Source organism: Haematobia irritans, chromosome 4 (genome assembly GCF_050003625.1).
Source record: "Haematobia irritans isolate KBUSLIRL chromosome 4, ASM5000362v1, whole genome shotgun sequence".
NCBI lineage: Eukaryota > Metazoa > Arthropoda > Insecta > Diptera > Muscidae > Haematobia > Haematobia irritans.
Genome location: NC_134400.1, coordinates 223,380,234 through 223,393,844, shown reverse-complemented (window position 1 = coordinate 223,393,844; position 13,611 = coordinate 223,380,234). Strand labels below are relative to the sequence as shown.

Below are 13,611 nucleotides of genomic sequence, written 5' to 3'. Positions count from 1 at the left end.
TCCTATATTCAACAGCGTTCAACGATAAATCTGAACGTATGAAACGTTCTCAGAAAATAGTTTCATTACGTTAACCGGACTAATTATGCGAAACTGTCAAAAACGATATATGTGACATTAAGATCGACAACACTGCTATTTCACTCGAAGATATAATAAAATCGATAATTACGATTTTTGACACCCATCGATGGCAATTGTCATCTCGAAAATTATGTGAGTGTTGTATGTGTGAGAAAAAAAATCGAGACAAAACCAAGTTTTATACCCAAGAATCTAATTATATTGGGTTAATTTTTTTTAAAAACTGTTTCCTGCGGAGTGTTGCGTAGTTGTGTGTCAAATAACTGTTGTTTAGACAACATTTTTGGGTTGCATTTGCAACTTGAACAATTTTCTGGGGTTTTGGAAGACAAAATAGGTAGACAAACGACAGTCACTACCAAAACGGACGGACGTAAAAATGGCGACGAGAAGTAGCAGTCGCATACAACAATCAAAAAATATTACTTCAATATTCTCAAAGCTCCAGGCCTCCTTTTCGGAAGCATGTGGACCCCAACGCTTATCCACGGACAAAAAGACGCTGGAAAAAACATGGAAATTAATGGATAAAGTTGTAAAATTGTGCCAACAGCCCAAAATGAATCTCAAAAATAGTCCTCCCTTTATATTGGATATTCTGCCGGATACGTATCAGCGACTGCGTCTGATCTACTCCAAAAACGAGGACCAGATGCATGTGCTGCACAACAACGAACACTTCAATGTTTTTATCAATAATCTCATGAGAAAATGCAAGCAGGCTATTAAACTTTTCAAGGAGGGCAAGGAGAAAATGTTTGATGAGAACTCCCACTATCGCCGTAATCTGACCAAATTAAGTCTGGTCTTTTCACATATGTTGAGCGAATTGAAGGCTATATTTCCAAACGGAGTATTTGCTGGGGATCAGTTTCGAATTACAAAAGCGGATGCTGCAGATTTTTGGAAATCAAATTTTGGCAATAGGTAAATATTGGTTTGGACAATGCATGCCGTTGTGAGGCTGACACCAGAAATTATTTATTTTACTTTGCAGTACTTTGGTGCCTTGGAAAATTTTTCGTCAGGAATTGAATAAAGTGCATCCAATATCGTCTGGCTTGGAAGCAATGGCCTTGAAAACAACAATCGATTTAACATGTAATGATTATATATCGAATTTTGAATTTGATGTCTTCTCACGGCTCTTCCAACCCTGGGCGACTCTTCTTAGAAATTGGCAAATTTTAGCAGTAACCCATCCCGGTTACGTGGCATTTCTAACATATGATGAAGTAAAGGCTCGCCTACAGCGTTACATACACAAGGCCGGAAGTTATGTTTTTAGGTATGTATGAAAGTATGCGGCGTGGACAAATGAATCATTTGAATTAATCGAGCGATTTACTTATTCATTCACTACAAAACTACAGATTATCATGCACACGATTAGGTCAGTGGGCAATTGGTTATGTTACTGCTGATGGTGAAATCCTACAAACAATACCACAAAATAAATCACTATGTCAAGCACTGTTGGATGGCCATAGGCAAGTATTTTAGATGAAACTGAACTACATTCCTAAACATGTTGATATCATATTTTAGAGAGGGCTTTTATTTGTATCCGGATGGCCAAGCCTACAATCCAGACTTGTCTTCAGCTGTACAAAGTCCAACTGAAGACCACATTACAGTAACTCAAGAGCAATATGAACTCTACTGTGAAATGGGTAAGATGGGTTATTCTACGATATAACCGCTACCGACAGTGATCAATCTCGTTTGTTATCTCAATTCGCAGGTAGTACATTTCAACTATGTAAAATATGCGCAGAAAACGATAAAGACATACGTATCGAACCATGTGGCCATTTGTTATGTACACCGTGTCTAACATCGTGGCAAGTGGATTCGGAAGGACAGGTAAATTCATACTATAATCCGATAACGTTAATGTTTAGATAGGAATAGTAAAAATAAATAGATTAAACTGGTATTGTTCCAAAACGAATACATTGTTTTTGGAAAACAAAGTGAGATTTATTTCTTTTGACTCAAGAATTATTAAGGTATTGACATGTTGTTAGTTAGGAAATGTTTATATTCAAAAGAAGTAGCTCGCACACTTGAACTGGATGCTGATCCTTTCAATGTTTTTTTTTCTTTTTTTTTTCAATTTAATCTCAAAATCATTCCTTTTTTCTTTTATTTTGCTCATACATGTCCCCAGGGGCTACAACGATAACAGCAATAACAGTTGGCATATTATTATCATTTGAGATAAAAATGAGATAAAAAATGTTTTCCAGCGAGGTTTTCGACTAAAAAAAATTTCTGTATTTGACTCAAATATGTAGCAATATTTGAAAAGATTGCCTTGGACAATTCAGAGATTTCCAAAATATACGGTATTGAATCCAAAAAATTCTCCATAAGAGACATTTCTTTAAATTAAATAATTATAAAACTTTCAACTTTGAGATTCATAAACAAGTAATTGCAGAAAACCACTCTTTTGTTTATAGGGCCCGAACAATTCAAATTATAATATACATTTCAAGGTAAATAGGACTTTATTGATTTCAAATACAAAATCTAAATCTAATCATTCGCTTGTTTAATCCACGAAAGTTTTCTTTGTATTAACGACAAAATTTCAAAAGACATTCAAGCGTTTAATATATAAGGTTTAGTGTAACATTTAGTAAAATTTGTGATCGATCGCCCACTGACCCGGCCTACCCTACAACGTTAATTTGTGTGGCAAAATAATTTTATATTTGCATCGTAAGCAACAATGAAAACAAATCCTTAGTTTATCACATCGCAATCGACAAAAAGCTCATTTCTTGGAAAATATAATCGAAGCCCGGAAAAAATAAATTCAGTCCAAACTCCTTTGTTCTATTCCATCTTTGTTCTTTGGAGAAAGATCATGTCACTTTTGGACGATCTTTGATTTTATCATCGCTTTAAATTGTCCAAATTCAAAAACATTTGAAATATAAATTGCACGTTAACTTTCTCATAAAATATATTAAATTGTCATGATACTGCTAATCAAACTAAATAACATTTGGATTTTTTGGGGCATAAACTTTTGTGATAGTAAAAAATGGGTAGAATGAAATTTCGTTTCGAAATACGCCTGAGGAAAACTGAGGAAAAATTTCAAGGATTGTGCATGGTGAAATGGAGTTGGACGTGGTGAAATGAGCACGAATTATGCTGAACGTGGTATATTGAACTTGATGTTTAAATCAGAAGAAGAAGAAAGTACTGCAGCGAATTTGTTAAAAAGTTTTTTTTTTTTTTTTTGCAAATCAACAGTACCAACCAAAATTTTCAATCAATTATTTTAACCAACATTATAGAAAAAATGTTAACCTAATATTAAATAATTACCTCTTTTTCTCCATATTCTATCAAGGGCTGTCCTTTCTGTCGTGCTGAAATTAAGGGTACTGAGCAAATTGTGGTCGATGCATTCGATCCACGCAAGCAGCATAACCGTAGCACTACTAATGGACGCCATCAAACTAACGACGATGACGACACTGAGGTATAGTTTAAAGATGATTAGCTTTTAAGTCGTGTTTTCCCTTTCGATTATCATTTGTGCGACATTATTTAATATTTAATGTAATCCCTCACGACCCATCAGCACTGTAAAGCCTATTTATAAACCATATATACTATATATAAATATTTAGAAGCAGAAAATCTATAGCTTATAGATCATTGCAAAAAAGAACAGAATACTCTTTAAAAGAGGTTTACTTTTTTGGAATTTGTTTTGTATTGTTTTTGTTTTCAACTGAATATAAAAAGCATGTATTTCCTTCTACAAATTTGTTTTAAGCTTTCAATATTGAGAAGGCGCATGAAAGTGTTTCAATATGAGTTTAATACCTCACATATGGAATGCTTTTCTAATGAGCTTCCTAAATATATATTTATATACAACTCCGTGTATTAGGCTTCATTTCCTTCAATGAAATTATAATTTTTACCATAGAAAAAAACTCACAAACTTTTTTAAAAAAAGCTTCATTTGTAAATAGCATTTTAGAATAATAAGATTTTTATTGAAAATAAGATAGAAGAAAAAGCTACAAAAAAGTGAAACAAGTAACAATATTTATTCTTAATTTAATTGTGTTTTTTTTTATTATTAACAAAACAAACTAGACTTATTCTTAAATATTCGACAACCAATTAAGGCGTGTTTTAGTCCTTTCCAATAAAATAATTTATCTCTTTATTGGTGTACCATTATTTTTATTTATTTATTTTTTTTTTTTTAATGGAGGAGATCTTCAAACGCCTTTATTATAAATCAGGTCTTTGTTGGAAATATAAAAAACCACTAAATAATCTGAAACCACAATCTTTTCTGTCTCTATAATTGTTTTCAATTTTTCCCCTTTATATGTTCTCTTTTCAATTTCCTGTGAAATAGTATAGTTGTAATGCAATAGTGGCATAATTATAAATAAATTTTATTTATTTGCATTTTCTCCCAAAGATTTGTAGAAATTAGCATTTTTTAAATTTACTAAGATTATAGCCGATATATTTTGTGGTAGCAGCAAAATTATGAACATTTTCGTAGTTATGTATTTAAGTTGTGCATGCCGAAATATAAATCTACGATTCGAACTATAATAGTGCAACACGCCGGAAACAACAAGGCCTCACTTTGTTTTGTCATGCAAAATGATTGACCTTAATTACACAATTTTATATACATATTTGCTTATTGAAAAATAATGTTTTAGTTGAATTATGTATTTTTTGTTTTTAAGATGTCTCGTGTACACATTTTATAAGACTGTTTTATATAAAAAAAAATTAAATAATTTTATTGCGAAATTAAAACAAACTAAATTCCCGGCTATCCCATAATCTATAAAGAAACACTGACGGGGTATGTTTCTCTTTAATGAATTTAGGCCGTTAGATGCGATTAAGGTAGTTCTAACAGCAAAACCCTGTTTACAATTGAAAAATATAGCACTACAATATCATCATACCGATGCTAAAAAAATAAACGATATTAAAAAAGAAAAAAATTTACTTCACCAGTGATTTGCCATTTTTTTTTAAGATAAGAGTATTATCAAAAATTTGTTCTCTATATAATTTTCACATTTAATTCGAATGGTACATAAAAACCTCACACACCGGGTTTGTAAAACTGAGTTCTTGAAAGGATAGTAAATGAGAGAAATGTCATAAATTGTCGCAGAGTACAAAAGTAATAGAAATAGGAGGACTAGTTGTGAGTTAAACAGGTACTCGTCAATGTGAATTATTGTAAAAATCGACTTTTGATATTTCTCAAAATCGATTCTTGGCCAAAAAAGTTAAAAAAATTCGAAAGATCGATAAGCCGACCTTTGCAAAGGTCGAAAAAGTCAAAAGTCAAATTTTGCAATATTTTAAAATTCCCTACTTCTTGTACCCTACATCAATATGACGAGGTGTGTCATGCATATTGATTCAACACCCCAATTATGCAATAGGTGTCTGCTGTCATATCTAAATACCAGATATAATTCGATGAAACTAATGCATGTTTCATTGAAATTAAAAAAGCGGACATTATTGGCTGTTTTAGCAGATTTTTCTGCAGCTTCTACTAACAAATTTCTTTGGGTGTTGATTAATAGCTTAATTTTTATTTGATTAATTGTGAACATTTAACTAATAGCACTTCTACGAACAAAGTTTAAATCAACTGAATATTGAAAACATAAGCCTAAGAGGACGCATGCATGCTACATGCATTCGTATATATCCATAATCTGCTATATTTCTCTTATACACTGATTTCCAAATGTGAACTTTAAGCATCTTGAAGACACACGCTATTTGATTCAAGCGTGCGTCATGTCATGTGTGCTGGAAACACCAACGTTTCAAAGGATCAATATAAGAAATATTGTGATTAGTGTTTTATGTTTTTCAATGCAATAAGATTTATTCTGTGGAGTAAAATTTGTGGATACACCAAGATTATATGAAATCCACTTTGATATTACACTCAAAATTGAACATTTTTGTTATTTTTATGGGAAAATATAATAAAAAAAGTATTTTCAATGAGTATTAACGTTTATGTAAATCCAGACTTGAATGAATGTGAATGAACTTTTAAAAACGATTGCGGACAATACGAAAATTAATTTCTCACATATATATCTATATAAAACTATTTATTTATATATAGGCAAGATGACAATATTGTTTTAACTTTAGTTTTTTTTTCATTTTTATTGTAATAATATTTTTATTTATGTATCATTATGGTAGTTGAAATATATTTTACAAACTAGTTTTGTAAATGAGTTATAGATATAGCAGAAAAGATAATTGTTTAAACAACAACAACATGAATTTCGAATTATTGTAATTATATAAAATATAATTATTATAATTGATATCTTTCTCTTTGCCTTTTTAATTTAATTTTCTTTGTTCTCGTTTTTATGTAAATTTTACAATTTTTATTACTGATAAAAAATAAAAATAAATGAAAAATATATACTATATAATACATATATCCTAAATAAAAAATCAAAATTATTAAAAACAAAAACTTGATTTATTTATGTTTTTCCATTGAGTGTGATCATTTTTCGTTGTTATTCTTCCTTCTGTTTATAGCATGTTTGCATTCTTTTTTTCTGTTGATGTTTCTAGTGTTTGCGCTTTTTATCCTCAGCTAAACAATTATTATATTATTGTAAATTTAGAAAATATTAGCATGTCCTTATTATGCCAAAAATGCAATGTAAAGATCTTTTTTCACAAACCAAAAAAAAAACAAAAACAAAACAGAATGTATTTGAAGACAAAACACATGGGCCCAATTTATAGCTAATAGGGCTTCAATCATTTTAATAATCATTGATTAAATTAAATATCTTAATTGTAGCCAACATAAAGAATTAAAAAAAATATATATCACTGCAAGGATGTTGACGATATTTAGTTTCATGTATGGGAGTCAAATTGATTTTATGGAGGGGGATCATCGATACTGTATGCTTTAAAGCCTCTCAGAAATGGAAACCCACGACCGCCTATTTATTTTCGCTTATGAGAGGTTTTCATCCTTAAAAAGGAAAATAATGTATCACTTTTTTTGGAAATAATGTATCGGATTTCGGCAAGCATGTATATGTTGGCAGCAAAACAATTTTGCGACAAAAAAAAAAATATTCTATGTTCCTCTTCAAAAATAACATTGTGCTCTTGAAACAAGTTTGTGATGACCATATTCCTTCTCTGAGTGCAGTGGAAAATTAATCAAACAGTGTGTCCTCCAGACTTCTTTAAAATCAAATAAAAAAGATTAAGGACAATCGGTGCCTCTCTTGTCACTTGTTTTTTTGCTCCTGAAGAAATGCAAAAATGGGAGGAAAGTATTTTTTTTCTAATGTACGAAGGTGTAGGAGTAAATGTAGCGAGGGACAAATATTTGTGTATTGCAAAGCAGATAAGATCTTTACATTTAAACCAATCTACTTAATCGCATTAAAAATCGGCTAATGTAAACCAAAAGAACCTGAAAAGGGGTTAAACAACAATATTTAGATTACAATACTGTAAAGTATATACATTGAAAGAAGAGTTCTCTTTTCTAAGGAACGAAATTTTAGACAAACAAAGTTTTCTTTTGACGCTAAACATTTTTCTTTCAAAATAAATTACAAATTTTAGAGACAATTGTTAAATCGCTTATCATAAATCCTGGTTAATTAGCTCTAAACGAAAATACTTTATACGAAAGGGGAATTTCCGGAGGAAATTATTTTTCTTTGGGCGTAGATCTAGTCTGGTGGCCAGTATTTCAACAATCGAGTAGTCACGCGATTTTGTCATCTTTGTACATCCCAAGCCTATTTTAATAAAAATGTCCTTAATGTCATATTGTGCAATAACGGTAATAAAATTATGACTCCGATTTGCCCGAACAAAAAAGTTTTTCTCTGACACGGCTATAAGAATGCCCGGATAAAATTGACAAAAAAAACAAATTTGTGATTTATTACGTTCATTTATTGTTCGAAAATCTATATCTACACTCATAGAAAAAAGTCTGCTAAAAACAGCAGTCGATGTGTGCTATTATATTTTTGCACTTCATGGCCTAATGAACAACAATTTATAAAATTTTTAGGTTATAAATTTTTCCCCAAAGCATATTTAAGAACCAAGAGTAGTTTTTGGTATATTTTTGCACTGTAATATATTTACAAGCTCCTAAATACGATCAGCAAACATTTTGTTTGCTGTTATGCCTTAATTCGATAAATATTCAGATTTTTGGTCAAATACTATAGATAACATATGCATAAAATATTGTGTTAATTATGTTAGGATAGCTCCTAAGTTGACATTTTTATTTGTTTTAGCCAAAATAAAACATGTTTTAGTGTAATCGAGCTTAAAACATAGTAGGAAATGTTTGCTATTTCAGCAAACAATGACTGCTGTCCCTTTTTCAGCAGACTTTCTGCTGTTTTAGCAGACTTTTCTGCTGTCCCTACTAACAAATTTCTTTGGGTGTATATATGAATGTGGTTCAGGGGATACTATATAGACACACTATCCCTGTTCTGATGGCACTATGGTGACAGGTCTGTATGTTATTTCAACCACATATCGTCCAATTGCCTTATAAGTAGATTATTCACCTACCATTGATGTCATCAACAAAGGCCTCAATTTCATGAATGTTCAATCTACATAGTATATGATCTGATTCAATCACGAAATTAATTGATACTATTAAGTTTTTAATTGAAAAATGAAATCATAGTTTTAATTGGGCATACTTGATTAAAAAATTAATTGATTTCATTAAGAAATTTCAATCAATATTTTAATTGATTCAATTAAATATTTAATTGATGTTGATTACAAAACTCAATTAATTTTTTAATTATAAACGTAGCTACTTTCAAACACATTCTTAACTGGCTTAGTACTAGTTGGATTAAAAAAAAAATATTAAAAATTAGAAAGATATCCATAATATTTAAGTGACTTGGTCTTCCGAGTTTGATTAATATGATAATTGTATCAATTCAGTTGTTAATTGAAAAAGTTTTCAGCTTCAATCAACTTTTTAATTGGAAATGATTTTGAGATATTTTCTTCTGTGTTAAGACACGCCGTCTCTTCGGTCGAATTACAAGAGGTACTTCAATATATATCTTATTCTATTAAGTTTAAGGTAGATGAGAACGACTGCTATTTCATATACAGCTCCCACATACATACCCACTAAAGAAATATAAATTCCTCCGGAATCAAATTTTAGACAAACGAAATTTCTATTTGTTGTATCCCTTGAGAAAAATACATGCGAATTTATGACAAGCGATGTAACCAATGAACATTTCGTTCCTCAGAAAAGAAAACTCTTCTTTCAGTGTATATGTTTTTTGTATTTTCCCACCCATTTGGAGTTCTCTGGGTAACCATTATATATACATGAAGAACATCAGTCAGGTTTTAGGAAATCAATTTGTATGCGTATTAGATAACAAAGTATACACAAAGTCGTTTTTATACTTCCACATTTTTCGATTGTATTCAATTCAGTATCCTTAACCAAGGGTATCATGTAGTCGGCTGTAGTCATTACGTGGTTGAGTTCAGTTAGGTTAGATATATTTCAGGCTCACTTAGACTATTCAGTCCATTGTGATACCACAGTGGTGAACTTCTCTCTTATCACTGAGTGCTGCCCGATTCTAAATATGTGAAGCTCAATGAAAAGGGGGCTCCTTTTTATAGCCGAGTTCGAACGGCGTCCCACATTGCAGTGAAACCACTTTGAAACACTCAGAAATGGCATTACTATGGTGGGATAATCCACCACTGAAAAACTTTTTGGTGTTTGGTCGAAACTGGGTTTGAACCCACGACCCTGTGTATGCAAGGCGAGCATACTAACCATTGCACCACGGTGGCTGTTTACTTGTTTGAGTTGGAATTTTCGACACATATTGCATCAACATATTGTCAAAAGTACGTACTGCAGCGATTAAAAAAAAAACAACAACAATATGGGCTATTTAATGTGTTTTTGTTGTTTTGAATTTTTTTGTCCATTCCTCTACTCCTCTTTGTCTACATATGTATATGTATATTTAAATAAGATTTATGTATTTTATTTTACGTTTCGTTCTCTCCCATCATGTTCCATTATCAAGAGTCTATGTTCCTTTCGTTTTTGTTTTACGTTATTTAACGCCATTTTACTTCATAACTTCTCCATTAACCACTATCGATTGTAATCTCTTTTGACTTTTGTCTCGGGTACACAGGATACTGGAGATTTTAACATAGCAACTTCATCATTACATGCTCTAAGCAACAATATGACCTCATCAACACATTCCTCGGACAAACACAGTCCACACACATCTCCAAGATTCTCTAGACGCAGCACTACGCCTAGTTTAATGGCCGTGCAGAATGATTTGTATGCGGGGCACATACCTATTTTGTCCTTGGCGGGCCAGCAGCAGTCCGCTTCGGCAAATTACATTAGTGCAGCCACAGCATTAACTGGGGGTGGTCATCAAACAGTTCCACCACCCTCGGCACCACCAATGAATGCCGTCAATGGCAATGGTCAACAAAGCACGACTCCAGTGGTGGTGACAGCAGCCTCATCCTCCTCCTCGGTGGTTTCGTCGAATGTGGTATCCTCACAGAAGTCAACGAATCGCATGAGTGCCCCTATAATGGGAACGAATGCAGTAATAGTCGGTGGCAGCTTTGGCAATAAAATATCTGGTAAAACTGACAGCAATGATAACTCCAATTCATCCTATGCAATATTACAAAATCTCCAAGAATCCCAAGCTATTTTAACAAAAGATAGCCAGAAACGAGAAACGAATACTTCTTCTGCCATGGGGCCGTCTATATCATCAGTCACGGCAGTAGCGTCTTCATCGGTGGCTCCACCCCTGCCACCAAGGAAATCATCACCAGGAGCAGAGAATAGTATTACAAGTCCCACGAACGGTCACACAAATGGAAATCCTACTACAGGGGCAATGCAAAAGGTATCCTTGCCGCAAACTAGTAAAAGTGTGGATAATATTGCAGCATCTTTGGGCGACATATGTGTGCCCAAGACAACAGCTCCACCCATACCGCCGCACAATATCAATAATTCACATGTTGATTCCTTGGTGGAAGACATAAGAACGCAGCGCATTTTGGGTAATATGGGTTCAGTAAGCTGCAGTGCCCCCTCAACTAACGCCACGCTGTTGGATGACGATATCGTTGGTCCGGCTGAGACAATTATGGGTGTAATAGATACCAGACCATTGGAGGCGAGATCGGCATCAACATCAAATTATACACAGTTATGCACCACCACTACCAGTACCGGAGCAATATCTTCCAATTGCAATATACGAAATGACCTTAAAGCCACAAGCAACAATGATCGTTCCAGTTCCGCCGAAACAGTGAAATCCACAAAGCAGTCATCGTCATCATCATCATCAGTATTGCATCAATCGTCTTCTTGTCAGCAACAGCCTTTACTTTATGAAAATATCGCCATTAGCCAAAAGGTCGATTGCACTGTCCCCTATGAGAATATCAATTTAGAGTATATAGCCCGTTTGATGAACGAGGGTTATTCCAAGGAGAATGCAATTACCGCCTTGGGTATATCACGTAATAATATTGAAATGGCTTGTGATATTCTACGAGAATTTGTTGCAAAGAATAGTGTTTAAATACATGCATACACACATAGATACATTAGTGAGCGTATGTGTGTGTGCAGGAAAAGATGAAATTTACCAATTAAATACACAACAATATATAAATACATACAAAAACATAACAAACTACAAATTATATTAATTATTAAATGAAAACACAAGAAATCTTAAATCTTCCTTACAACAGACTCTTTTGTTTTTTTTTATCCATTTGCATTTTATAAAAATTAAAAACCAAATACTATATGTGTTTTCTTTTACTTTGTAAAAAGACAAATTTGCTAAATATTACACAACGTATTATTAAATACATTTATTTATTTAAATTACATAACCACACACACAAAATAGAGTTCTATCGTAATACATATAAAATCGGTATTATGTTTCACACTGAAAATTCACAATAAATGAGTAATTTTGAAAATTTAATAATATTTTAGTATGGAAAATAGAAACCAATAACAAATTTCTAAGCTGAGGCTGGATCTTAATCACTCATACCTTGAATCCCATATACGAAATTGCCCTGAAGGCATCTCTCCAAGAATTATGTTTTGATGTACACTGAAAAAAAGTTGAACCCACCAGGAAGAACAATTTTGGTTAAGTTTAGAAAATTTAGATAATTTTTAAGAAAACATTATTACAAACGTTGACATCACGCCGATATCACATAAATAAGTAAATATTTTTCAAGAAGAAAATTTATTAGACATAATTAATTTTTTCACTTGTTACTTGTAGTTTGAAGGAAAAAATTGGAGTTTAAAATTGCAAGAATGTCTTTAGTGCCAAACGAAGTTCAAGATGGGCGAAAAAATTACGGAAAAAAATTGCACACGAACTAGCGTTCGCAAAAAATTATTATATATAATTCCATGAACTAAAATAAAGTTAAATTGGCTTTAGTAAAATAGAGGATTCACTTTTTTTGAGTGTACACATAAAATCCTTAAAAATCTGTTTATAGTCTACTATGGGTCTTTACGAAGCATATTGGTTAAGGATGTCCAACATTGATGTATGTTCGAAGTAAATAATGTAAGTGTGCGTGATTCATGCGTGAGGGTGAATCACAAAAAAGAGAGGTAACTGTGAGTGAGAAAAATATTTTGAAAATTACGGTCACAAACATCCTTAAGCTCGCAATTAACATATTATTATTCGCATTAATTCGTTTTTGCGCACGAATTCAATCGAATCACGCGACTCACTTCTTTCGACATTGGCTGACGATGAGTAAAATGTCTTGGCTCGGACGAGTGTCTTCAAACTAGTGGTGTGCACGTGACACGAAATTGTCGAGACTCACGAAAATTTTCGTGACTTACGCGTGAGTCACGCTCATGTCAACGGCGTGAGTGTGCGTGAGCGTGATTAACAAACCAAAATGTCGTGCGTGAGCCACGAAAATAATATCTTCGTGAGTGTGAGTGAGTAAGGAATTACGCTCACGAAAATATTCCCGCTCACCAACATAAAACGGTTAAGAGTTAAATTCATTTACAATTTTAGTACATCTTGGATGTTAAGAACTTAATAACGCTGTCGATTTTAATAATGCTCATGTTTTCAGACACGTCGCTAAGGTAAATTACTCATAAAACTAGTCGTGAATTACGACATTTTTCGTGAGTTACAATATTTTTCCTTAGTCACGGTATTTTTAGTAAGTTGTGACATTTTCGTGCGTGAGTACAAATTTTCTTTTCGTGAGTGTGCATGAGCGTGAGTCCTACCACACAATATCGTGCGTGAGTAAGTTTTTTTCGTCGTGATTGTGCGTGAGTCCTACCACACAATA

General features: G+C 32.7%; 1 protein-coding gene across 1 annotated transcript; it reads left to right on the top strand.

The window, feature by feature from the left end:
- Window positions 1-200: 200 nt before the first annotated feature.
- Cbl (E3 ubiquitin-protein ligase CBL) lies at window positions 201-12,231 on the top strand. Its single transcript, XM_075303680.1, has 7 exons — window positions 201-1,011; window positions 1,082-1,372; window positions 1,458-1,574; window positions 1,633-1,757; window positions 1,829-1,950; window positions 3,458-3,589; window positions 10,377-12,231. The coding sequence occupies exons 1-7, from the start codon at window positions 464-466 to the stop codon at window positions 11,814-11,816; spliced, it is 2,775 nt and encodes a 924-aa protein (XP_075159795.1). The 5' UTR covers window positions 201-463; the 3' UTR covers window positions 11,817-12,231.
- Window positions 12,232-13,611: the final 1,380 nt, after the last annotated feature.

Excerpts from the sequence above, each read along its gene's own strand:
- Cbl (XM_075303680.1), top strand. The coding sequence starts at position 464 with ATGGCGACGAGAAGTAGCAGTCGCATACAACAATCAAAAAATATTACT. Across the intron at positions 1,012-1,081 it reads AAATCAAATTTTGGCAATAG|TACTTTGGTGCCTTGGAAAA; the intron begins GTAAATATTGGT and ends TTTACTTTGCAG. Across the intron at positions 1,951-3,457 it reads AAGTGGATTCGGAAGGACAG|GGCTGTCCTTTCTGTCGTGC; the intron begins GTAAATTCATAC and ends TATTCTATCAAG.